Source organism: Eubalaena glacialis, chromosome 9 (genome assembly GCF_028564815.1).
Source record: "Eubalaena glacialis isolate mEubGla1 chromosome 9, mEubGla1.1.hap2.+ XY, whole genome shotgun sequence".
Lineage (NCBI taxonomy): Eukaryota > Metazoa > Chordata > Mammalia > Artiodactyla > Balaenidae > Eubalaena > Eubalaena glacialis.
This window is the reverse complement of record NC_083724.1, coordinates 45,887,541-45,914,903: the sequence shown is the minus strand read 5'-3', so window position 1 is coordinate 45,914,903 and position 27,363 is coordinate 45,887,541. Positions and strand designations below refer to the sequence as shown.

Genomic DNA, 27,363 nt, shown 5'->3' with positions numbered 1-27,363 from the left:
TTTAGCCTTATTAATGGTTGAATTATGTATTAACTGTTCTCATATATAAGATATTCATCTTCTCTGAACATGAAGAGTTAAGATAATGGTTTTCTCAAAATAAGTAGAGAGCGATGTTGATATGAAAGTGTTTTAAGGATTGAAGGCTAATCGTTTAGGAGAGAGCCAAGCTTCTAGCTATTTTTCATGGTTTTAGTTCTAGACATTTATCCTTTTATGAAAAAATATATATCACCTTTTGAAATTTTTACAATGAAAAAGTTTTATTAATATTCTATTTTGGTATAAAAATGCGTTGCTTTCATTGTGGAAGAAAATAAGGTGTGTGTGTGGGGGGGGAATTCTTATTTCTTATATTAATTCTTTGAAGTTTATCATGGGAAAATTCACATTTCTATGCATGTGTTAGCTTGTCAATGATGTTTTGTTATATGGTTTATGTGCAGATTTAAGTATATAAAAACTACGCTGTCTATAAGGATTTTAGAATCTGGAATTTGTATAATTATCATCATCATTGTATTCTAATTCATGAAAAAATCACATGGAGTAAAACTTAATTTTTTTTTTTTTTTTTTAGCCAGATGAATTGTACTTTGAAGAAGGTGATATTATCTACATTACTGACATGGTAAGCCCAGCCAATATTTTGTCATACCACACATGAACTAAAGATATATATGACTATTTTGTATAGCTGTAATATTGTACATTATTTACATGTATATCTGTATAGAAATACATATACCCAAGTTTACTCACTGAGCATAATTTGTAATAACGTAAGATTGGAAGTAGCCCTTAGTCCATCAATAGGAAAATAGTTGAATAAACTTTGCTATATCTACAAATAGAGTATTATGCAGCTCTAAAAAGGAGTGAGGAATATCTCTATATGATATTATGGAGTAATTTAAGTGAAAAAAAGCAAGGTGAAAAAAATGTGGATAGTGTGCCTTTACTTATGTAAGTAAGAAAGGGTGAGAGGATATACATATACTTATTTTCCTCAATTTAAAATAAAAAGTCAAAGGAGGAGTCATAAATTTTTAAAAAGTAGTTTCTTCTCTGAAAGGAAGGGAAAAAGGGTAGAGGAAACATAGATGGAATATAGACTTTTAAAAAATTACACCTTGTTTTGGAGATCTGTCTTTGGAATCATGTAAACTTTTGCATAGTTATAAAATTAAATTAAATGATAAAAAGCAATCCCTAAAAATTAAAAGCAGAATGAATCAAATGAACTTAGTTGTACCCCAGGTATTTGGCATGACACACAGAGAGGAACTATTCCAAGTGACTTTAAAACTCAGCATTTTGACTGAATATCTCTAGTAGAATAATATGAAGAACAAAAAGAACTTCTACCCACAAATTATAAACAGTTTTTAATCATGATGTTGGAGAAGTGTTGGTATTATTATTCTGAGATTGCTGCATGTGTGTTGCAGTTTAGAGCAAATGAGTCATTAAGTCAATGATGTAGAAAACTGGCAGTTTCAGCCTGCAAGAAAGGATGTACAGATAGATGTAAGATCAATGAAGTTAAGTAGCTCTGCATTTGAATTGGAAGTATGTTGTATTTTATCTAAAATAAAATAAACAAAAAGATTTCTTGCTCTGTCCTTTGAAAAGGCCAAAAAAAAAAAGAAAAAGACCAACCTAATAATAATATGTTATTTCCCATTAAAAGGAACAAAGTTCCTTTGAGAAATGTCTGGTACCAGGTTGGGGGCAGGAAAGGTACAAGATAATCCCAGGACATCTCGTTATTAGAAAGCAAGAAAGCTCCCAAAGACTACTAGGGTCACACTGGAAAGACACAGAACTAAATTGAAGAGGCTGCCACTGGTCAAAGATAGGACAATTTGAGCAATCAGTTAGGGCAACAATCCCAAGGATTGAAACAAATCTGCTCTGTTTAAATTCATGAGCTCCTAATGATACTTAAAAACAAAAACAAACATCATTGGTCAACCTGAGAGAATGCTAGGGAACCAACTTTTTATTCTGATGACTGTTAAGGAAAAGAATCAGTATTTATTCTGACAACTCTAAAGGAAAAGAATCAGTATTTATTCTGCCTTTCTCCATCAACTTTATCTCTGGGTAACCTGAGAGTTGATGAGGGAAAGTTCGTCTTTAAAGTAATATTCTAGTTATGTAAATGAAGAAGGAATGATAGAATTAGAATGTCACCATTTGCAACCCTTATGAAATAATGGATCCAAATAATGCTCATCAGTGGTTACTAATGTTACAAAAAGAGAGACATTGTGTGTCTCCTGATGGAAGAATCAATGCTACACATGAAATAGTCTTGCTAAAAAATTGAATTTGAATCTAATTAAGCCTCTAGAACTAATGACCGATTTATAGGCAATACAGGGAACAGAGGAACACATTTTTTTATAACAAGGGATGCAACAAGGAAAATCCAGACTCTTCCAAACTCTTCGGAACAAACTAGTTTCTTTGAAAAGTCTATTGTGAGGGAGTGAAAAAAAAATGAAGGGGGAAACTATAGACTAAAAGAGACTTAAGAGGCAAATCAATCAATCATACTGTATGGACTTTATTATAAGACATACTGGAAATTTTGAGTATTGTAAATATTTGATGGTATTAAGGAATTATTGTTGAGAAAATTTTAAGCTAGCAAACAAAATAACACATGATAATGGTGTTATTATTATGGAAAAGTCCTTATCTTTCAGAGATTCATATTAAAATATTTACAGATAAAAGAATATGATGTCTAGAATTTATTTCAGGATAATCTGAAGGGGAGGGAGGTTGTAGGTGAGGATATGCATGAAACAGTATTGGCCATGAGTAAATAGTTCATGCAGTTAGGAAATGGGTATGTGTAGGTTCCTTATACGGTTCCTTCTACTTTGGTATAGGTTTGAATTTTTCTATGATAAAAAGTTACCAAAAAAGCAAAGGTGAAATAAAGAGATCTTTAGAAAACCAAATATATGCATATCTTGAGACTAAGAGAAATTAGACTCTGGACCAAAAAATCCTACAGATAGTCTAAACTAAACATAGTTTTTTCCCTTCTCTTTCATATTATCTCTGTTTGATTTGTTTGAATGTGGAATCTCTATGATGAAGTGTCTTTGATTTGTTGCAGGCAGATGTGTGTATATTTGTAATTTAATGATAAGGGGAATGGACATCCATAACTAAGGAGTGAGGAAGCTTGATCAATGTGACCAGGGCTGATGGACATTTGGTAAAGCAGTAACTCTGCATTTGAATTGGAAGTATGTTGTATTTTATCTTAAATAAAACAAAAAATGTCAACTGCTCTACCTTTGAAAAGGCCAAAATGAGGCCAATATGAGCCACATGGTTTTAAAAATGACTGAATGTAAACTGGATTCGGTGCCACTTAATTTAACTCTTCTTTCACCAGAGTGATACCAATTGGTGGAAAGGCACCTCCAAAGGCAGGACAGGACTAATCCCAAGCAACTATGGTAAGTATGGCCGCAGTGGCTTTACTTGGGCTGTACTTTGTGTATTTTCAGTTATCTGGTTCCTGAGGCCTTTCTGCTTCCGGCTGTGGCTGAGAAATCAATGGAGTCATTGCCAGCCTAGGGCATTTTCTACTCTGAGCCTCCTCTTAATAGAGTGGCCATGGATGCTGGATGTACTTGAACTTGACTCCTTGGCTTAAGAAAATGCATTGTAACATTCTTGAAAGAACCTAAGGTTTCCAGGGAAATGCTTATGGTTTTACTTTATTCAACGCTTAGAACATTTTTCTTTTTCTTTTCTTTCTTTTTTGTTTTTTTTAGACTAGCCCTTTCTTTTGTGATGAAGTAACCTTGCCTTGTTATGTTAATTAATGTTTGGGGCAGTGATGTTCATTAAATGAATATTAGGGCAGTTTGAGGAGCTTGAACAGTGAGATGTGGGCCCTGCCTGGAAGCCACTTCTAGTTGGAAGGGGGACAAAGCAGACTTTCGTAGAAATCAGCAGAGTAAAGTAAAAAGCACACAGGATTGATAAACAAGGGTCCTGGGTTTTAATCCTTCTTCCACTTCTAACAACAAGGGACCTTAGTTAGGGCACTTAACTGCTGCCCCTGGGACCGTTTCTCCATCTGTATTAAGAGAGGGTTTGATTTAAATCACTTCCAAGGTTCCTTTGGACTTTAGCATTAGATACATCCTTAGACCAATAGGGCTGACATCAGGCACCAGTTCCAAACACTGGAAGGGGACTTAGAAATTTCAAGGAAGGCAATTCAAAGCTCCTAGGGGAGGGGAGGGGAGGAGGTGGAGGAGAGGAGAGGAAGGGGGGGGAGGGAAATGAGTGAGACCTGGGGCTCAACACATGGGCCCTACTTACCTAGTCTAAGGGCCATATCATTCTGGATTTTAAAAGACTTTAAGCATTTCTACACTCCTCTAACCTTTGAAATCCCAAATAAACAACTTCTCCAGCTGGTCATAGACTGAGGGTACAAAATGTTTCTCAGTTGCTAGATCCCTGGTAGCCAAGGGAGTATCTAGTTACAGCCCTTTATGGTGGGAGGGGTGGGTCTGAAGTCTCATTTGAACAACAGTCTTCATGTGGTCACTCCTACTGATTCTAGGACAGCAGGGAATACACCTTCCTTAGGGGCAGGTAGGTATGCTGATTGCCCGTTCTGAATATAGAAAGCAAAATATTTCTCCTTTACCTCACCCTTCATATCCACACACACAAGGGAAACAATTATTTTCAGCCATCTTCAAAGCAGGGTGTTTTTATAGAATGTAAAAACGAACCTCAAATGCTTTCTTTTGCAGTTTCCTGACTAAATTTGTTGGTGAAATGTTTGAGCAAACTGGTAGGCAGACCTTGGATCTGTTTGTTTCTATTTATACTTCTAGTTAATTGCTATGTTTGTTTCTGTTTATACTCCCAGTTAATTGCTGTGTTATTGTCTTAGCTTGGTTTCTTTTGACACATAATTCAGCTTCTTTCAAAGCACAAAACATCACTTTTGATTTTCTGCCATTTTTTAACACTCACATTAAGTAAGGGAAGCTGTATGGTGGAAGGTCCTGGCACTTCTGAAGTTGGGACACTGAATTGGCTTCAGGGAATCCTTTGGGTGGTCCTCTCAACATTGATTTGCACCTTTTTTTTCGATCTAGTGGCTGAGCAGGCAGAATCCATTGACAATCCATTGCATGAAGCTGCAAAAAGAGGTAGGTCTGATTCTTTTTGATTGAGATAAACAGTACAGTAAAACACAGACATATTAATTATGTAGTTTGATGACTTTTAACAAATGCATATACCTGTGTAACCAACACCCAGATCAAGATCCAGAACATTTCTATCATCCCAGAAAGTTCCCTTCCCAGTTAAATCCTTGCCTCCCCCAGAGGCAATCTCTGTTCTGGCCTTCTTTCACTCTACAGAAATGTGTGATTTTAATTTTTAAAATGTCAGTCAACAAATAACTTTTGAGTCTTACCTGCCCTGTGCTTAGTTGCAAGTGGAAAGTCATGCTCTGTGACTCACAGAGCTCAAAGTCTGGCGGGGGAGAGATGTGTGTAGCAGATCATTACAAGATGGTGTGATAAGTATAGCGGTTGAAGTGTGTTTCAGTTAAACAGGCTATAGAGGCCAGAATGAGTAACAGGAGGGCAGAGGGTGGGGGCTTCTCAGGGGTCCAGCATCTGGGAGAGTGTTGGTATATTGCAAGTATGAATGGTGAGGATGGAGTTGGGGAGGAAGGGAGCACCAGGGATGGGGCTTGTACTTGGGGCTTTGTCCCGTAGGTCAGTGGTTCTCCACAGAGGGTAATTCCTCTCTGCAAACCCTGGGACATTTGGCAGTATCTGGAGGCATTTTGACTGTCATAACTGGGGGGATGCTGGCACCTTTTGCGTAGAGGCTGGGGATGTTGCTAAACATCGTGCGGTGCACAGTACAGCCCCCATAACAAAGAATCCTCCAGCGCCAGATGTCAATAGGGCCGCTGTTGAGAAACCCTGCTGTAGATCATGGGGAATTTTTTGTAAGGCCACAGTAAGCTCTCTTTCCTTTAATTGTAGATATTTCTGAAATCTGAATGTGCAAAAGGAAATTATTGGTTTAGGATTGTACATAAGTAGAACTACTAAATAGAAATTTAAAAAATTCTTTGTAAACTAGATATTTAGGGCATTAGCCAGAGGATTTTAAATGAATAGTTATACTTTATCATATAAGAGCAGCAGCTTTGAGTAGGTTATTTAGTTTTTCTTTTCTTGTAGGAACTGAAAATGTGTTTTAAATATGAATATGAGTAGTGTCTGCTTGTTCTTAGGTTTGACATTTTTCCCCAAAGTTCCAGGATTTCACAAAGGAAAAAAAAGTTTTTTTTACAGAGTAAAAATACCTTAAATGGACCCATTTAGGCAACTCTTCCCATTAACCTACCATTAAAAATTGATGTTAATGCTTTCCATTAATAAACTGGAAGTCAAAATGTACCATAGAGAATGCGTTATGGGGCAGGTTTTCATTTCAGACTTGCTGATTAATCCTTTGCAAATGCGAATTTATGCAGGATGAAATTGATTTAAAAGCAAAATGAAAAAAACTAAAAACCTTTTTCATGTGTTTTTATAAATGTAAAATGTTTTCAGGCAACTTGAGTTGGTTGAGAGAGTGTTTGGACAACCGAGTAGGTGTTAATGGCTTGGACAAAGCTGGAAGCACCGCCCTGTACTGGGCTTGTCACGGGGGTCACAAAGGTATTACATTTTGTTTGTTATCATAGATGTCTGTGCTACTGAAAATGTGCTTCATCTAAGGGAGCCAGAGTTACACAAATGAAAAAAAAAATTGGTTATTCTTTTAAAATTTTTCACAACGTCAGCCAAAAGCCCAGTCCCTGGAAGCTCTGTAAAACAGTAGGTAGAATGTGATTGGTCAGCCTCACTACATGGACCTTTTCACTTGAAAGAGTGGAAGCTTCCTTTCTTCTCTCAGACTTGCAAAGGTTACAGGAAAACAACAGTAATATAAAAACAAACCCCACTGTCTAATCTCACAGAAGAAAGGACCAGAATTGATTCCTCTGACTTAGTTTTTCCCAGGAAGCTTTTATGATTTACATTCTAAGTTTAAGATTTAGGAAAGAGACAGCATTTGCTTGAGTTAGTGATTCAGTTGATAACTTCCTCTGTTATAATCAATAATAATGACAAATGGAATTTCTAGATGTATTTCAGCCTGGCCGAGAATCTACCACACCCATTCTCTTTCTCCCTCTCTCTACAACGCACAGAAAATGATCCCAGCAGTAATGAGAAACAAAGAATCCAACAAATTAAATAGCATGGCCAGAGGAAAATTTAAACACAAATTAGTGGTATGAATATTAAGTGCCCCAGCAAATGTAAAAATATTCCTATCATAGATGTCATGTGAAAATACAAAAGCCAAAATATTTGAAAAAAATTTTCCCTAAGTAATTCTACCTTTTATAGTCTTAGGTCTTCTATTTACATAAATGTTGAAAACTTTGTTATAACGATTTTCTTGATGATTCTTCTAAAAAGAATCCTCTCTTTTAAAATTATTATGCCAAGTCTTGTCAGACTTTTAGTCTCATTCTTTAAAAAGATCTTTTCTATTTGAATTTCAGATATAGTGGAAATGCTATTTACTCAACCAAACATTGAACTGAACCAACAGGTGAGATTGCTTATGCAGAAGTCATTTAACCCACCTACCTTGCTCTCTTGGTACAGCTTATGTGTGTGTAAAATCCTACCTTGGTGTCTTGGAACTCACCTTTTCCCATTTATTATCTTTCATAAAACTTTTAATCAAAATACAACAAGCACATAGTTAAAAAATTATTATTACATTAAAGTCCAAATTGCATAAAGCCCCAAATTCCTGCCATACTCCACCTCGTACATCACTTTCAGCTTTTAGTGCTTTCCTCTTACCTTCATGTTACTAAGGAATATGCTTGTGGAGCTGTCTCATAATTTATCATCTTCATAAAGTATTTTGGCATCCTATCTGGTAGGTGAAGGTTTACGCTTGTCAAGCGCCCAGCTGTCATCTTCCAGCACCCAGCGCCCAATCTTTCCTCCTTTGGTCCTCCTAATGTATCATACATAGCATAGTTTTTGGTTATATTACTATATAATGCTTATGGTATTATGGCTATTTAAATATCGTTCACTGCTTGTGTAACTTTTTTGTTTCTGTATTTATTGACTTTTATTTAGTGCTTTTTTTTTTTTTTTTGTATTTCGCAAAGACCTCTACACTGTTTTATACTCTCTTGATATACTTTTCTAAATTGTATAAGATAATTGCCTTCTTTTTTTACTTCCTGGAATCATACCGACGCCTTCCATCTTCATTCTCTAATCGGAGCAACTTGGTCTCTACTACCCTTTGCTGTCTTCCTGGGAAACGCTTCACCTCTCTCCTGTGTTGTGTCCTCACTTTTCTGGATCCTTTGTCTTCCATTTGTTGAAGAATACCTTCAAGTAAATTCCTGAGAAAGGGGAGCTTGGGCTTGATTATTTGGCTGATAGAATTCTGGGTTGAAAATGACTTCCCTCAGAATTTTGCAGGCATGGCTCCATGGTATTCTAGTCCAGGGTTGCTTTTGAGAGGTTTGATGCCTTTTTGAGTCCCATTCTTTGTGTGTTAACTGCTTTTTCCCTTTTTTATTTGGCCGTGCCGCGAGGCTTGTAGGATCTTAGTTCCCTGACCAGGGATTGAACCCGGGCCCCTGGGCCCTCAGCAGTGAAAGTGCAGAGTCCTAACCACTGGGCGGCCAGGAAATTCCCTGCTTTTTCTCATGATTAGAATTTTACTCTATCCGTGGTTTTCCAAACTTTCACAATGATGTGCTTTTAGAATGGGTCTTTTCCTGAAAATGGTAGTGAACTCTTTCAGCCTGGAAAAATATCTTGTATTATTTCTTATATATTTTTATCTGACTGTTTCCTTTGTTCTTTGGTTCTGGAATGCCCATTAGTAGCTATGTTGGACCTCTCAGATTGAGCCTCTAATTTTCTTAGTTTTCCTCAGAGGTTTTCTCATCTTTATGTTTTATTTTGGTCACCTTCTTAATTCCCCAGAGCACTGTATTAGATCTCTGTTGCTGTGTAACAAATTGCCACAGATTTAGCAGCTTAAAAGTATACCCATTTACCTTATGCTTTCTATAGGTGAGAATTCTGGGTGGCATAGCTGGGTTTTCTGCTCAGGGTCTCACAGGTTGGAATCAAGGTATTGGCTGGAGTGGGGTTCTCATCTGGAGCTCGAGTCCTATTCCAAATTCATTCATGTTGCTGGGAGAATTGTGTTTCTTGCACCTATGGTACTGAGGCCCTCAACTTTTAGAGACCACCGCTCCTGATGGACAGTTCACAACATGGCTATTTGCTTTCTTTCTCAAGGCCAGCAGGAGATTGTGTTGCTGGTGCTATGCCTTTCCTTATAAGGGCCCACCTGACTAGGTCAGGTCCACCCAGGGTAATATCTTTTGATGAACTTAACATAAACTGATTAGAAAATATGGGTGTGATATCCTATTATATTCACTGGTCTCACCCACACTCAAGGGGAGGAAATTATACAGGGAGGTGTATCCCAGGGGGCAGGGAGCTTGAGGGCTGTCTTAGAATTCTTTCTACCACAAGCTCCTCCTTTTACTCTTATTTTTACTTTTACATAGCATCTTTTTCTCATTTCCTAACATAATGTCATATTATATCTCTGATATATTAATTATATACATATTTTAAAACATTTTCTGCTATTCACTACACTGTGTCTTTTTCCTCTGAGATCCATTAGCTTTGTTTTGATCTTTCTTCAGATATTGGAGGCTGTCCTCAAATATATAGTGCCTTTGTCTGTCCATTCATGTTTGAGTATGACTGAAAGCTCTGTGTGCTTGTGGGGCTTATTGACTGGTAGTTTTCTCCGTAGGGTGAAGTGGTGAGGTCCTGAATGTTCTGCTGGCTTATACCCAGATGCCAGTTAAAATATTCCCTTCCTCCCCCGCATTGGGACTGTTCAGCTCTCCCAGAGAAGTATTCTCCAGCCTCCTCCCTGGGCGTAGATGCTAGACTGTACACACTGGGGCACTGGGGTAGGTAAAGGCAGCTGGGAGAGGGGTCTTACTGCTCAGTTTGTAGCTTTTTCAGCTAGCCCCCTGCTTTTAGTTCCTAGCCTAGTTGCCACCTTCTCTTGTGCCTGCAAGTTCCATGAGCTTGGAAGCTATCTGGTTAATTTCTCAACAGGGTAATTCTACCATCTGTACTGGGTCATCTGGCAGCAGGGAGAAAGGAAGGTGATCTGGGGTTCTGGGGTTCTAATTACTCCTGAGAAACACTTTCACCCAGTACTCTTGGTTTCACTCCCATGCTTCATGCCTGCTCCCGTGTCTCCAGGCATCTCCAGTTCCTAATTCATGCTGGTTTCTGCGGAGACAAATCTGCTTGTTTCCTCCTGGCGTCTCCCTCTGCAGGCATCTGCACTTCCACCTGTGCTCTGCCGAGTCAGTTTCTCCTCTTCCATCCCATTCCCTTTCCCCAAATGACTCACCTCTCATCTCTTGAGTCTCCTTTCCCTCTTTGGAATTTTATATGATTTTATAACTTCGTTTTCATTTTAGATTTACTTAGGTTAGAGTAAACCTAAAGTCATGCGCGTTTTCAATCCACACTCTCTTTTTCAAATGCTGCTTTCTCTTGTTATATCACCATAGAACAAGTTGGGAGACACAGCTTTGCATGCTGCTGCCTGGAAGGGTTATGCAGATATTGTCCAGTTGCTTCTGGCAAAAGGTAAAGTGTGCTTAGTTTATCTGGTCTTTGCTTACCCTGAAAAATAGGCTACATCCACTTATACCACTTGAAATAGTAGGGAAAATAATAGGCTTCTTATTTTAAAACTGGAATTTTGATCTCTACTCTGTCTGCATCACAGAGTTTTAGGATAAGATAAAACTGAGGTAATTTGTGTAAGTTTTTAATTTTAACTCAAAAGCTTGGTAAGCTTTAATCACATATATTACCCTTAGTAAGAATTTACTGTACATTTCTGCAGGATTAAAGGGCCTCAGAAGGAAGGGGTGTGTGTGTGCGTGTATGTGTGCATGTGCACACATGTGCATGCACACATACAGAGGAGATCTCTCTAAGAAAGTTGTATGGGTAAAGTTGCTGCGGCCCTTGTTCTCACAGGAAAGCTTGATAGATAAGAAAGAATGCTGTGGCTGCTATGTCCTGCTTTGAGCTGAGCAGATGCCAGATGTACAGAAAATGAGAAGATACGTTGATTCCCTGTTTTTACACAAGTCAGAAGCAACAGTGAAATTATGGACTCACCATCCATTCATCTATTTGTCCCACAAATATTAGTTAACCCTTATAGAAGGCCAGGGATATCACCCCGTACTGCACCCTGGTCCAGAAGGCTATAATACAGGATGCTGGAATCCCCAACCTACATGTCACATGGATGCACTATCATTAGGGATCCTTGGAGCAATGTTGTGGGTTATATGAGAGGAAATGTTTTTGATTTAAAGGATGTTTATGATGTAAACTCCAGGTGCAAAAGATCAGACACCTTGAGGACCACTGTAGTGCCCCCCAAAGGTACGCCAACATCTGCACTGTCTGCTCTGGCAGCCACTAAGCACACGTGCTACTGAGCCCTTGAAATGAGGCTAGTCTGAATTGAGTTGTGCTGTAAGTGTAAAATGAATTCCAGATTTTGAAGACTTAGTAGAAACAAAAAGAGTAAAATATCACAATAATTTTTATATTGGTTGCATGATGAAGTGATAACACTTTGGATATACTGGGTTAAATGAAATATATTATTAAAATGAATTTCACATTTTGAAAACGTAGCCACTAGAAAAATTTTAATTACATCTATGGCTCACCTAATTTTCTGCTGGGCAGCGCTGGTTGAGAGGGACACAGGAGATGGTTGAGTTTCTTCTCTAGCATCCTGTCTCTGAACATTTCCCGTCCTGACAGAAATCATGTATGTGAGTTCTCAAGTGTAAAGTAAGGTATGATTAGTCACAGAACTATGAACCCGCAGGATTTTTGACCTGTAGTACAGCGAGAGAATGAGTTTTTCCCTATAACCCCAGCTGTGGATATCTAAATCTGTTCATGAGAGATTTTCACACACGGTCACCGTATTCCTAATTAAACATACTATTTTTTTCTTGACAGTATTTTTGTACCTTTGAGTTTTAGGACATTTATATTTTGTTTACTGGAGAGGATGTGGGTGTAGAGAAAATGGCACTCTCAAACACTGGGGCAGAAAGTGTAAATTGGTAAGCCTTCTTGGCAGGCAGTCTAACAGTAGCTAGCAGAATGAAAACATACATATCCTTACATTTCAGCACCACTTCTAAGAAAGCGTCCTTCAGAAATGCATATAAACAAAGATGTTGTTCAAGGAGGTTCACGGCAGCATTGTTTGTGATAATGAAAATTAGGAACAGCCTAAACGCCCCTCAATAGAGGAGTGGTTAAATAAATTTTGGAATACCCACAAAATGGAATAATTATAAATATTTAAATAGATTGGGTTATAAGTATGTGTACTACTAAGGAATGAATACGATAATATATTATTAAGTTAAAAAAATCAAAACTAGTGGTTACCAGGGAGGAGAGGGAGGGAAAGGGGTAAGATAGGGGTAGGGGATTAAGAGGTACAAACTACTGTGTATAAAATAAGTAAGCTACAGGGATACATGGTACAACACAGGGAATATAGCCAATATTTTGTGACAATTATAAATGAAATATAACCTTTAAAAATTGTGAACCCCTATGTTATATACCTGAAACTTATAAATATTGTACATCAACTAAAAAAAAAAGGAAAATATCATTGGCAAAAAAAAAAAATCAAATTACAGACTAGTACATGGAGTATGATTTTGTGTATATGTCCACATATGTCTGTGAATGCATTCTTGCACATAAGGGAGATGGGAACTGATGCCCACTTGTTGAGAATGGTCACCTCTGGGGAAGGTAGAAGATGGGGAAGGAAGGGGTTAGTTGAAGGCTGAAATGAGAAGGCTGAAATGGGCCAGCCTCCTGGCCCATCAGCATACATCTGTATTTTTGAATCTTTGACAATGAGAAAGATTTATGAATTCTGATGTAATTTATCACATAATAAAGACAAGGAAAAAAGGGAGTAGAAGATGGGCTGTGGGAACAATGGATTGCCTCTAGATTTTAGTGTTACTAATTCTGCTAATAAGCATGAGAGTATACTTAAGATAAATATTAATCTCCTCAAGCTCAACTTACATTGTCTTTTCTAAAGACCTTCTTGAAAAGAAGAGGCAAAGGGTGTATTGAATTTAATCTCCAAAAACTCATGCCAAGGCGCGTTGAGTCTAACTGATTTACTGTCCACAGGGACAGTAAACTTCTCACTGAAAAGGTCACATGCAATTCTATAAGGACTCGAAAGGAAGGCTATATTTTAATTGTGTATAATTATTACAGGTGCAGCAATAAGCTCCCTGATTAAAGCTGCCAAATATGCTATTACTGTTTTGAGAAAGTTTTACTGTTTGGAAAGAGCCTACTTCGGGGCCAGAATGGTTCTCTAGTTAGTTCTGCCAAAAGTGATTAGTTTTGATGGAAAGAGGATTGGCTGCTATATAATTAACACTACTGTTTGTTATATAAGAAAGTTGTTAAGAGAGTAAATCCTAAGAGTTCTCATTACAAGGAAAAAAATTTTATATTCTTTTAATTTTGTATCTATATGGGATGATGGATGTTCACTAAACTTACTGTGATAATCATTTCGTGATGTTTGTAAGTCAAATCATTATGCTGTACACCTTAAACTTATACAGTGTTGTGTGTCAATTATATCTCAATATAACTGGAAGAAAGAAAAGAAAAAGAGAAAAAAGAAACTAAAAAAAAAAAGAAGGATTGGCTGCTACTATAGAGTCTTCAAAACACCTAATTTACTTTCTTGTGTTGGGGAAGGTGCTAGAACAGACTTAAGAAACAATGAGAAGAAGCTGGCCCTGGACATGGCTACTAATGCTGCCTGTGCATCTCTCCTGAAAAAGAAACAGGGAACAGGTACTTTATTTTAATCCTTCCTCCTGATGCCATCATGACTAAGAGTTATAGATTTAATATTAGGGAAAATTTTTTCTTGGTAAATTCTTCAGGTGATTCTAAAGTTAGATTTTATATCCTTGGTCTGAATCAGAACTTCCAACATGGAAGAATACCTTTATGCAAACAAATTTGAAAAGACACCGATTTTTTGCTGTGATTAGTGTGTTTCTTTTATTCCTTGCAATCAAGTTCTAATTACTTTGCTTTCCATTACAGTCCTTATCAGAGAACCATTGTTTCCATATTCTCATTTCAGATTTGTTTTTATGAGTGGTTATCGCTAAATATTTTTTTAATTATGCATTCAAGAGTTTTATGATTATATTTTGTTTCTATTTTAAATGAGGGTATCAAAATTATTTGTAATCAAAATTTTGTAATCAAAATTATTCTAGACTTTGTAAATGTATCGGTATCTCTTCACAGTTCTATGCGTGGTTTCTTAAAGATAAGAGTGTATATATATTTTTTAATTAATTTATTTTTGGCTGTGTTGGGTCTTTGTTGCTGCGCACAGGCTTTCTCTAGTTGCGGCGAGTGGGGGCTACTCTTTGTTGCGGTGCGCGGGCTTCTCATTGCAGTGGCTTCTCTTGTTGCGGAGCACGGGCTCTAGGTGCGCGGGCTTCAGTAGTTGGTGGCGCGCGGGCTTCAGTAGTTGGTGGCTCGCGGGCTGTAGAGCGCAGGCTCAGTAGTTGTGGTGCACGGGCTTAGTTGCTCCGTGGCATGTGGGATCTTCCCGGACCGGGGATCGAATTCGTGTCCCCTGCATTGGCAGGTGGATTCTTAACCATTGCGCCACCAGGGAAGTCTGAAGATAGAGTGTATATTCTTAAAGATACTATCTATTGACGTGGGAGAAGAGGTTTGAAAAGTTCACATGCAATTCTATAAAAATGAAGAGTTTGTGTGGTGGTTTTGAAAAGGTGTTAAAGGAAAGAAAAGGTGTTAAACACATCTGCACAGTTCATGATTGCTATTCAGAGATTGGCTGTTGATTTGACTTCCCAGTATGTAGCCTGCTGAATGTGTTCCCCTAGATTCATTCTAACATGGTGATTCCAGAAAGGAGTACTGGGAGTGGGAGGGTGTGAACTCTTCTTCCCATCCACCTCTCCTCTGTCCCTCTTTCATTTATCATCAGCCTCCTGGCCCATGAGAAACCCAGAGAGGTAGAAAAAAAGAAAGGTGGAAGATGCTTGGTTGGAGGGAACACTTGAACTCTTTTTTCTCACTCCTCAAGCCTTATTCTACTTAATTATCTCATGTTTGGCATTTTAATTCCACTTTGAAGTATAAGCCTGTAATGGATACATTTTTACTGCCGTTTTCTAGAAAGGAACTAGTATAATGGAGGATTCACCTTTTGCAAGTCTTTGCATTGCTACTCATCATTCTGGACTTTTTTAGTATTGCTTTAGAGTCTGAAGTTTAGACTGATTCATGTTGGTGGAGAATCACCAAGACAACTTTTTAGAAACTTCCATTATAGAGGCTAAGTTCATGTGTTTTCATTTTATCCTTAGGGTATTATCATTTTCAGAGTTCTCAAACTTGGGTAATGAGATACTCATTTCTGTTTCTATCATTTGAATCAAATTCCCATTAATGTTTGAACCCTTGGAAGACTTATTTCTCCCTCAGGTATCCCTTGATTTATGAGAAAAGTCAATATTATGCTGTCCCATATTCCATTTCTAGCAGAAGCAACGAAGTACATCAGTCCCCTGGTTTCCTGCTTTAGTTAATTAAAGAAAGCAAACAGCCCCCCTCTCTTCAAGGCTTACCAAGGGAACTTCCCAGAATCATCTTCCTTACCTATCATCAAATTCCCATCATAGTTCTCCTCACAAATCCATTGTTCCGTGTGTCCCTTATTTCAGATAAGTGTTTGTTCCAGATTCTTATTTAACCTCAGTTCAGGTATAGCGTAAACTGTTAAGCAGTTAGGGATTTCTTAATTATTTAAGCCATGAATGTTTGCTGGCAGAGCAAGTCTTCCTTTAAAGTAATTACTCATGCATAGATGTGTATAGGTTCTACCAAATGAGTGAGAAAGTGTTTACCAGCTGAGTGGTGCTCCCTAGCTACATTTTGACTGAGAAGCCGTATTTGCAGCCACGTGGGAGAAACACTTTTACTTGAGGTGGACCTCTCACACCCTGCTGCCTTGGTTGGGTCAGGAAGAAGGACTATGACCTAATTTCCTTTCTCTGCCACTGACTTCCTGTTGCTTTATGGGTACCTCCAAAACATCCTGACTGAGGAGTAAGATTTCTTATGAGCTAAAGGTTGTCAGAGTCTCATGCACACTATGAGTTTGACGGTGATAGACAATGAAACTATCACACCTGCTCAGACCCCAGAGAGCTACACCCAGAAGCCTCCACATGAACAACTGGCTGGAAGAGGCAGGTGGCAAACCTGCTTCTCTTTTTCTCCTCATTTTTCTGTAGTCTTTGTAGAAGAGGGCAGGGACGTTGGTGTTCTGTTTCTCTGTTTACTCCAAGTTTCTTTAGTTCACCTTCCTAAATTTGTGCTATACTGATTTCAGTAATGAGGTAATCTTGGGGCCTGGCACACAGAGCCAAGAAATGAATTTTCGTATTTCATTTTTCATGTTACCTTTTTCTCTGTTTTTTTTTTTCTTCATTTGCCCAATTATCCAGTTTAAAAAATTTTAATTTGTATTTTGATCCTAGCTGGAATGAGAGTTTGAATATTTGGCCATATAGCAAATTGCCAGCATGAACTCTAAACCAGAAAAGGTATATTCGGATATCGTTGTCCACTTTTAAAAGCACATCTTGAATTTCTTATAGGGACAAAATAATTTACATGTTACAGTTACCATGAAGGGTAACTTTAGGATATAGGGTGGGGTCAAGCCATACTTGAGGAGTGAACCTTTAAGTTCTTTTTCCAATTTTTAAAAACTAGGGTGTAATTTACATTAAGTAAAGTACATAAATCTTAAGTGTACATCTTGGTGATTTTTTTTTTACTGTGCTTACACTTTTTTTAAAATTCATTAACCTGATTTAATCCACACTGAAATTAACCTTTTTTTTTTTTTTTTTGGCCGTGCCACACGGCATGCAGAACCTTAGTTCCCCAATCAGGGATTGAACCTGAGCCCCCTGCAGTGGAAGTGCAGAGTCCTAACCACTGGACCACCAGGGAATTCCCACTGTGCCTAAACTTATTAACCACAAGCCAGATGATAGAGGACACTTCCCACACAAGAGAACCCTCCCTCAGAATCCTCTGCTTCTCTCACCATAGATTAGTTTTGCCTGTTTTCAAACTTGATATAAATGGAATCAAACAGTATGTGCTTTTTGGTGTCTAACTTCTTTCACGTAACACGTCTATGAGATTTATACATGTTACTGTGTTTATCCCTCCACCATTTGTTTATCTATTTGTTTGTTTGTCTATCTAAGTTCTGGTGCTTTGGAACGTGTAAATCCAGAGCAGTGAGATTGAGAAAAAAATGGAAGTGAGGTAGGGGAGGCTGGGAAGCACTACTAGGGGATACATTACCATGATAGTCATGCCCCAAGACAGGCTATGAAGATACAGCTCATTATCAGCACCTGGCCATGTGAGAAGTTTCCAGAGAAACTGTGCCTCAGAGCAGTCCACGGAAGGAAGGAAGGAGAAGGAGTTTATTTGCCTGGCTCTCACTTTCTATTTGGTCAGAATTTGCACCGTGGCAAGTCATCTTTCTCTTGCTTAAAGCAAAGTGCCGAAGTAACCATTGAAGGACAAAGAATATCTCCAATATCGAAAAACACAGGATTGTAGTAGCAAAGTAGAAAAGGGAAGAGCTTTGCTATTTGTCTTTTTGTCTTTAGCTTAAAAGGCTACTTTTACCAAGTTCATGGCCAGTCCTGAAGTTTGTGGGTGTGTATGGAATAGAACAAAATTCCTTCCTCCCAGGTCTCCAGATCTCCTCTTAAGGAGAATGGAGAAGAGTACAGTCAACCCGGAGACTTCTAATAGTTTGGAAGCTTGTGTGAAGTCGTTGAAGCCCACCTCTGTTCTGCGTAAAGCCACTTGTTCTTTTACCTTTCTTTCTCTCTCTTGTATAAGATAAATCGGTTTCTATATCCCTGCCCTCTCCCCTGCCCCTTCCTTTTTTTTTCAATAATTTTTCTAAACCTATAAAGACTTAAAAAAAAACTACAGTATCATCAAACATCTTGTGATGGTCTAAATTAATCATTTTCTCTTACATGTTTGTTTATTCTTTGCTTATTTATTTATGTTTTTTTAAGTAGGGTCCAAACTGATAGCTATGTCTCTTGTTTCTTTGTTTTTCAATTAATGTTTCCTTTCCCTCTCCTTTTCCTCTTTGTTTAGCCTTGCAGTTTATTTGTTAAAGAAACTGGGCCAATTTCCCTGAATTTCCCAGTGTAGACATTGCATGCATGCATTCCCACAGTGTTATTTGTCATGCTCCTCTGTCTTCTGTATTTTTGTCAATTGGTGTTACATCTAGAGGTTTGATTAGATTTGGATTCTATCTATCCATCTATCTATCTATCTATCTATCTATCTATCTTAGGGATAGAGGGAAGAATACTTCATAAAGTAAATTGTGTTCTTCTATCAGAGGCGCATAATATCTGTTTGTCACTTGTCCTGCAATGTTAGCATCCATGGATGATCATTGTCTAGATTCATTATTTCACTAATGGTTGCAAAATGGTGATATTCTAATTTTGTCACTCCTTTCTTGGTTATTAGTTGGAACATTCTATAAAGAAAAATTTCCCCTTATCAACTGTTTGGTTACTAGAGCAATAGTTTGTATATCAGGGGCAGAATAAAGGCTTGATTTTTGCCTTTTAAGAGTTTTCAAAATAACCTGCTGGTTCCCTATTATTTTTCGAAGGGGGCCAATGAATTCTCTTTGGTGTGTGTTGAAATATTTGCTGTGTTTTAATCCAGCATAGTTTCCTTACTGGTAGCCTATCTTTGGCTAGTGGAGGCCTCTTCTGGTTGGATCCTGAGCCCTTTTAAAATGATGCTGTCTTTGCTAGGATCCTTGTTTAATGGCATAACAAGAGGTTTCAGGTCTATCTTTTACAGTTTCTTCCCCAGACTTGGAATCAGTCATATCTCCAATGAGCATGGGCTTATAGTATTTAGAGACCATGTTCTGGGTGCTATATATAACATACATTTATTGAGCTCTAACAGTGTGCTTATACTTGCATTTCAGTTTTCCCCTTAAAACTATACCTCGTGTAACCTGTTACTATAGGAATTTGACTAGACAGTTTGAATTTGACTGGACAGGTGAACAGTTAAAGATCAGATGTCTTCCTTTTGAACTCTGTTTAAAGTTGACTTAACATTTGATGGGGTTCAGCTCTTTCTATTTTAAAACTTTTGTTTTTCATTTCAGTTTCTTTTGCTTCTGAGTATACTTTATCAATGTTTTCTAAAATGAAACTGAAGCTTTTGTGTTTTCATTCTCTTTCTTTTCCTTTTCCCCCCCTCATTAGTTATCTTTCTACCCAGTGACCTTGCCCTCAGGTAAGGCCACAGGTTGTCGACTGACTGGAGCCACCTGTGCACTTGTCATTGGGAGAGGAGGTTGGAAGCACAGTTGTCAGGGTGGACGGGCTTCTGGTGTGTTCCACATTGGTCATGGTGCATGTGACTGGTCGTATTTTGTTTGAGATAGACTAATGGTACCTCAACACCATGTGCTTTACTTTTCTGCATGTCTAGGTAACATGCAGACAAATGTATTTGTCAGCCTCTGTGGCAACAGAAACTAATCAGTTAGTTAGACTGGAAAGCAAAAGTAGAAAACTATCCTTGGGGAAAATACAACCCCTAGGTCTGAGGGAAGATTACAGTGTTTTGAATTGTTAGGAGCTTTGAAAGTGAAAACAAAATCTGAGCCATTTGTAATTTCTCTGTTTTGCTTTTCCCCCATTCCTTTTAGATGCAGTCCGAACATTAAGCAATGCCGAGGACTATCTTGATGATGAAGACTCAGATTAATTCCTTTCCAGAGCTTTGAGATCTAAAACTTGTGTTGCTTTTGCCATTTCAAAGCCTTGTCTTTGCCAGAAGAGTGTTGGTAACTGTAAAAAAAAAAAAAAAAGTCTATATGAACGTGGCAGTATTGCACTGTTTGAATAAAACATGTAAATGAATAGTTCTCACCTTCAGTTTGCCAATAAGTGACTGGATATTTTGCTGTATAAAGTACATTTTTGTTCACCAGAGTAGAACAAGAAGAGATTATTTCTATTTATCAAGCTTAAAGGAATTTTAAGAATTTTTTTCTTTAAAAAAATCGGGATTTTTTTTTTTTTTTCAAGTTCTTTACCTCAAGGATTGAGATATTTTGAATGGATTTTTCAAGGGGGGAATGCTTATTATAATAATAAACCGAAAGACTTAATAGAAAATCGTCAGCTATTCTGACAAAAATAAACATTTTAAGAGACTTTATTTCCTTTGTTTTGTGGTATCACTCTTTGCTGGTAAATAAAGCTTTTTATATTTATATTTAGATAAAGACTGATTTGATTTTTTAAATAACATTTTGTATTATTAGCACAGAAGAATCATAGTAGCCAAATTTTCTTTCTTTCTTTTTTTTTTTCTGGATACAGTATACTTTATTGACGGTACATGACAAAGTAGGGCTCCCTAAGCCCCTCCCCTTCTTTAGGGGGTCTGGGATGGAAACCATGTGGAGGTCGGGAGATTCTCAGTGTCTTGGGGGATCGAGTTGGCATAGTAGCCAAATTTCTGTTCAGCCTTCTATATCTGCTTTGATTAAAGTGAAGACAACAGTCATTGAGGAGATACATTTCTAATAAAATATATAAACTTTAATAATTATGAGACTTTCAATTTTCTCTCCAATGTTGTCCTTAATGTGAAGAAACCCAGCAACTCATTAAAGTTTGCTTAAGGTTTAAAAGATTAAAAAATTGATTTCCTTATTATGGAAGCTGCTATAATTTTCCATAATGGAGTAGCATTCAGTTTTTCACTCTGGTGACAATTATTTTCTCTGAACATGGCTCTACCTCGTAATGATCTGGATTCTTTTGCTAAAACATCAGTTTAACATTGCAGGGAGCCTTCTGTACTACTGAAGTGACACTTCATTTGAGATTCTAATTTTGTATCACTGCAGTGATGATATTAAAAATGACACAGCCATTGGCATTTGCCTGGATTCCAGGCCCCAGACCCAGAAGTATATTTTGCAAGAAGCCTTTGATGCTGATTTCAAAAAAACACATTGATGAAGAGAAGAAAATGTTTGAAGAAGGAAGTGGGTTAGCTCAGGAAATGAATAACTGCCTCTAGAGGAGTTTCCTCTGTCTGTGACTTTGGCTTTTCTCTCTGTGGGTGCTTTGAGAAAGGATACCCTGAGAAGCCTGGTAGAGGTCTATCAAATACCCCAAATAAATTTTAGTAGAAAGACATCTGTACAAGTAGTAACAGCAAAAGATGAGCACAAAATCTGAAATTAGTAAAAAAGTATTTTATTTTCAAAACAAATGTGTAAATTTTAATTAAACATTTTTATTGCTTCATAAGCATAAACTTGAATATATGAAATTCTCATTGAAATTCTGTTCCCACAGAACCTTTTAAGGATTTGTTTTTTAAAATAGGGCTTGTGCCTTAACAAAAAGCTTTTGGAAATCTCTAACTTTTTACTCTTGTGTACTTTGGACCTGGGGTAATCAGGATAGATGCCAACTAAGCGCTCAATTTTTTTTTAACATCAGTAGAGATAATACAGTTTGTAGGAATATAGATAATTTTAATGAAAATACTACGTGCTTGTTGTAGATTTATAATGTATTTGAGGAAAAGAGGCCTCACTGTCATTGCTTTTAACATTATCAAAACTAAGAGAATTCTAGAAAGTTGGCCAACTATGTATAGTTTTTTTGGCAGTGGAGGGTAGACTTAGGTATATGCACAACTTTTTTGGTTGAAACAGCACAATGCATTTGGCTGTGGTTGAAACTCCATGGGAAAATTTACTTTGCTGCTTGTTTATTCAGTCTAGCTTATCTGAGCTTTTGCAGAGATTGTTTAATGCTGAACTCAGCAAAAAAATTCAGTTCCAGGAACTTGCCACCACTCTGACTCTGTGCAGAGGAGAGCTTTGATTATATTCTAGAAATGACTTTGAAGGTTTTGCTGTAACCCGAGCTTTCCGACAGTCACTGTGGCCTGAACTCCTTCCCAGACACTGCATCCTTTACATAGAAAATGCCTTTCAGCCCCTTGGGCAGTGGGAGACTTGTCCAGCTATAGGCCCAGTAACCTCATGCAAAGAACAGTTTTTATCATAGTTTCCCATTTTAGTTTCTTTCTGGGACTGGTGTCTTGCAAATTATTTGTTGCTAGACTGCCATGCATTACAGTTGTCAGTTTCTGTTTCTTCAGTGAGCACCCCCACTGGCTGCTTTTAAAAATAGGATTGGCTATGTTGTTACCCAAAGGGAAATGTTGAGCAAAGCAGTGGTGACCGTATTTTTTTTTTTATCTTAAAAATCAAACTGGAAATAATGCTAAAAATGAAATCTGAGATAATTTTAGGCAGAGGAAAACATAATGTTTCCATATAAACTTTCCTCATAAATGTTCTTTATTGTGTAGAATTTCTGATTTACTGATATTTTTTCTTTTGTGAATCACGTATTTTTCATCTTTTCTTTGTAAATGATGATTTCTGATAGGCTACAAGAGCCTAACATTTACATCTGACCATCAGCATTTCCCTGTTGACTTTTTTGTGTTTGTTCTCGTGAATTTTATGTTGTAAATATGTATGTAGCAGTAATACACAGATAGCCATACATTGTGCAGTCAAACTTTGAAGTGTCTGATTACTAAAAGTTGAGGTTTTGGTGGGAGAGGTATTGCAAAAGATTTTGCTCTGTCTATTTTAACTGAAAGTATAGCTTTGGTGAACAGTTTTCTTAAGTGAAGGAAAAATTACAGACCACAAATTTACGGTTTCTGTCTCCTTATTTCTTAATAACAAGTCTGTACATCTTCTCCTCCCTTAAAATGACATAAAATTAAATAAAACAACCATTTATTAAATGCCTACTCTGCTAGTTCTGTGCTAGGTACTTTCATAGACTTGATGTCACTTGATCCTTACAGCAACCCCCAGGGCGGCGAACATTAATGCCCCTACCTTTTTACAGAGAAGCTGAGGTTTGAAGAAGTTAAGTAACTGGCTCAAGGTCGCACTGCTGGAAGGTGGAAATGCAGGTCTGGCCGACTCCTGAGCCCATGCATCTGCTGCCTACTGCAGCTGACAGGTGACGCCATTCACATGCTGCCAGAAAAATATGTAGACAGAGACCAGCTCCTTTTCCAACTCAAGCTTTGGATGTAGTATCTAATAAATTGAGCTAACGTAATTGAATGTGTTATTTAAACCAACCCTCTAAAAAAAAATTTTTTTTTTTTAATAAAGGATCTCCTTTTTTTTCCCCCAGAAAAATTTTGGCAAAACTTTTTGGTTCCCAGTAACCCTGAAGAAATATGATTTAATGAAGCAGGTTGTACCCCTAAGTTTCCAAAATTTCCAACTCAATGCATTAGCAGACTGAGTATTAAAGAAGGAAAGTCTAGATTAGCAGCTGTTCATCTTGCTCTGAGTTTGCATTGCTAAATTCAACATTTCCCTCAGAGAGTCTGAGGGCTCCTCACATATCTCCACCTCACCATGAAAACAAATGCGTCCCTGGGAAGGGTCGGAGAATGTTTCTTACCCAAGTGTGGGAGGTCATCATGGACATGTAGGTAACCTCACGCTTCCCAGGCAGTTCCGCTGTGTCTTCTGCCAATGGCCACCTGCTTGTGGCTCCCAACAGGCTCCCGCCTAAACTTGCACTGTTGCCAACTAGGAGCTGGAGTGAGGCCAGGTTCCTAGCTGTGGCTGGAAAAGAAAACTGAGGAATCTAAAGGTGCAAGTTAGACAGACTGAGAGGAAGCAGGAAGGAAGATGGAAGAAGAGACAAGGAGGAAAGAGACTAAACAGCAAAGGAGAAATGGTGACCTTTCATAAATTACCCATAGTTCTGATATGAAATCATAAGAATGCTTCAAGAAGTGGCTAAGCGTATGGGCTTTGGCGTGGAATTCTCTGGATTCAAGTCTGGTTCTGTTGCCTGTTGCTGAGTGACCTGGACAGGTTACCTAAAACACTCAAGATTCCTTAACTGTAAAATGGGGGATGTAATAGTACCTACTGCTTAAAGTTAAGAGGATTAAATAAAATGATCTATGTAAATGACTTGGGATAGTACCTGGCAGAGTAACTGCTAAATAAATGTTGGCTATACTCATAAGCTTGAATGAGGAAGTTTTCATTAAAAACAAATAGATGTGTGCAGATGAAGAATGTATTAACAGTGTTTTTCAAAGGCACCATTATTGTGAAGAGTGGGATTCCCTAAAATGCTTTTAAAATGGGTGGAGGACAATGTTATTTCCTTACAGTCATTGAGATGTGTTTACTTGTGATAGTAGCATTTTTCAAGATAAATATACTTTCTGTGAGTTACAGGAAGAGATGTGTAACTTGAAAAAGACCTGGTAATTAGCTGTTATTATTAAAATAATTCAAACATCAAGTGGGGAAAATGTCTCTGCCACTGCTTCAGCTTTATATTGTTGCTTTGGAGTGGTTTGATGGGCTTGAAAGACCATATGTCCAATATTTGGTATGTGGTGATTTGTAATTGGAATTGGATAATTTCTAATTTGGTGTTAGCATCTTGCTCTTCTGTATGCCTTCAAAATGGGAACAATGTGTCTATTTAAATGGATAAGCTTTTCAGCTTTGTATGTTTCCCCCATAATGTCTAAGCTTCAAGAATTTGGTCTCCCAGTGTCAGTGACATACAGAGAATCTAAGACACCTGGAAGTAAAGTATCATAGAATCCTCACTAACTTTGAACAAGAAGGTGATAGCATAAGGACTAAATTGGGTATTTCATCATTTGCCACTCCAGGAGGGGAACTGTCGGGGCCACAAGGAAAATGCCTTCTTATTCCAAGAGGAAGTTTCAGATGTAGAAGCGAGGCCTGTTTGGGTACTGGGTGGTGTGGAGACTCAGCCGAAGCCAGTCATTGACTGAAACTAGAAATAGCTTCAGAGAAGTCCACAGCTCCGAAAAGCTCTCAGGTAGAGAGGATTTGTCACTATGACACCAGGACTCAGGGAAACCTGGCCTGTAGCCCTTGTCCTGTCATTTCTGTGCGCTGTGACACTAGCCAGGCCCCTTGATGCCCCTGTAATGAGGATCAGGTGACACTGGCTCCTTGTGTGAATGCCAAGTGTCATTGATGCAATTTTTTAGAGGACCTCAATCAAGGACCTGATTTCTGAGATCCTTGTAATCCTTGTAATTTTTGAGATTTTTGTAATCTCAGATTACAGCATAAGTCACTGTGGTTGCTGTGTCAGTTTTCCATTATGTGATACCCCCTGATCTGCAGCAGGATACATGAAGAACCCCTGCACTTAATCTCAGAACTGGGGTTCAGATGGTGGATCTCAGGATGAAAGGGCACTTGGAGGTCTTCAACCCAGCTAAGTATGAGTGTGGTGTGGTGTAGTGGGAGGTTTTTGCTTATCTTTAGATCTGCATTCATCAGCACTGGGGATACTGCTTTTCTATGAGTCATGTGATTTACACTTTTTTTTTTTTAACATCTTTATTGGAGTATATAATTTCTTTACAATGGTGTGTTAGTTTCTCCTTTGTAACAAAGTGAATCAGCTATACATATACATATATCCCCATATCTCTTCCCTCTTGCGTCGATTTCCATGTTTTTAACCACTTGGTCACTACTTACAGATACTGTATCAAATTTGTGAATGCCTTTCTTCTCTTAAAATTGGAAATTGTGCCTTCTCTCTCTCTCCATTTTTCATTTTTAGTTAGTAATGGTTTCTTCTGTACTGTTATGTGAATTCAGTTACTACCACTACATCTGATTATTTAGCATTTATTTCCCACTGGGAAATTTCAGCAAGAAAACTTTTTGTACAAGAATTGTTCTTAAATTGCATCCTTGAACATTCCTCAGATGTTATTTATTCAGTCTAATTTCTGGCCCCTCTCCACTTCTTAATAGCTGGAGCTTGAGGCCCAGAAGTGACGTCTTAATTAGAAACAGTAAATTAATGGCAGAGCTGATCACCAAGGAGGAATCAGATGCAGAGGATTCGAAATAGTTGCCATGGGTGTTTCTTTCTAAATCATGTTGCTGTGTGAGAGATTGTTTTCCTACTTCAGGCATTTTTTTCCTCTAGAGGATTTTCCAAGTTCTTTATCTTCAGCTCTGACATTCCATCCGCTTTTCTTTTTCTCTAACTACATTTTAGCCACACACAGGGGGAATGGGAAGGGCCTGATTGAATCAACTTTTTTTTTTTTTTAAATTTTATCTCCTGATAAAAGGTTAGTATGGGAAGAAATGGAAATGCTAGCCAAAATGAAATCTGAAAGGATTGAATTTATCATCTGTGTTTTGTGGCTGGCCCCTACTACCTATCCTAGATGAAAAGGAGTTGAAACCCTTGTGTCCTAATTTTTATGGTGTCTGAGTTACTACAATAAAATGACTCAATTCCATAGAGTATGTCCAATCACAGAATATCAGTGTTCATTGTGCTTTCTCTCTGTTTCATCTATCAGCAATAAATATTGCTGAATATTCAGCAAATATTGATAACACTTTTGCGTTTAAGGTGCTTCCTTCTAAGCTGAAGAATAATAACTAAATATGTTGAATGGTTTTACTTAGTACTTGTCTAACAGCATTGTCATTAGACCCACCGAGGAATCCTAAGAATGAAGCCGTGGTAAAAAGGTAAATATTTGTGTGTATTATGTTTCCTTTGAACCAAGAGCCCAGTAAACTTTGTAATGACTTCGAGTAAGAATAAAAGGCCAGTTTCACTTTCTCAGTTTTTATTGATGTGCCTTGCTTATTTTAATGGCTTGCATGTATTTTTTATTGTTGTGTTAGTAATGATTTCAGGTAAATTCATACCAATAGGAAAAATCTCATTGTGTTCAAATTAGTTTGTGGATCCCTTCTGCTGCATACAATTGTGGTTTAGTACTAAAACCGTAACAA

At 37.7% G+C, this 27,363-nt stretch overlaps 1 protein-coding gene across 1 annotated transcript in view; it reads left to right on the top strand.

Moving 5' to 3' along the window:
- Positions 1–20,537, top strand: part of OSTF1 (osteoclast stimulating factor 1) — a 46,208-nt gene extending 25,671 nt beyond the window's left edge. Inside the window, exons 3-10 of the mRNA XM_061201178.1 lie at positions 581–631; positions 3,425–3,488; positions 5,160–5,213; positions 6,645–6,752; positions 7,649–7,698; positions 10,751–10,829; positions 14,043–14,141; positions 20,149–20,537. Of these exons, the coding sequence (XP_061057161.1) occupies positions 581–631; positions 3,425–3,488; positions 5,160–5,213; positions 6,645–6,752; positions 7,649–7,698; positions 10,751–10,829; positions 14,043–14,141; positions 20,149–20,207 (564 nt within the window). The 3' untranslated portion in view covers positions 20,208–20,537. The remainder of the gene's footprint in view (positions 1–580; positions 632–3,424; positions 3,489–5,159; positions 5,214–6,644; positions 6,753–7,648; positions 7,699–10,750; positions 10,830–14,042; positions 14,142–20,148) is intronic.
- The last annotated feature ends 6,826 nt before the right edge of the window (positions 20,538–27,363 follow it).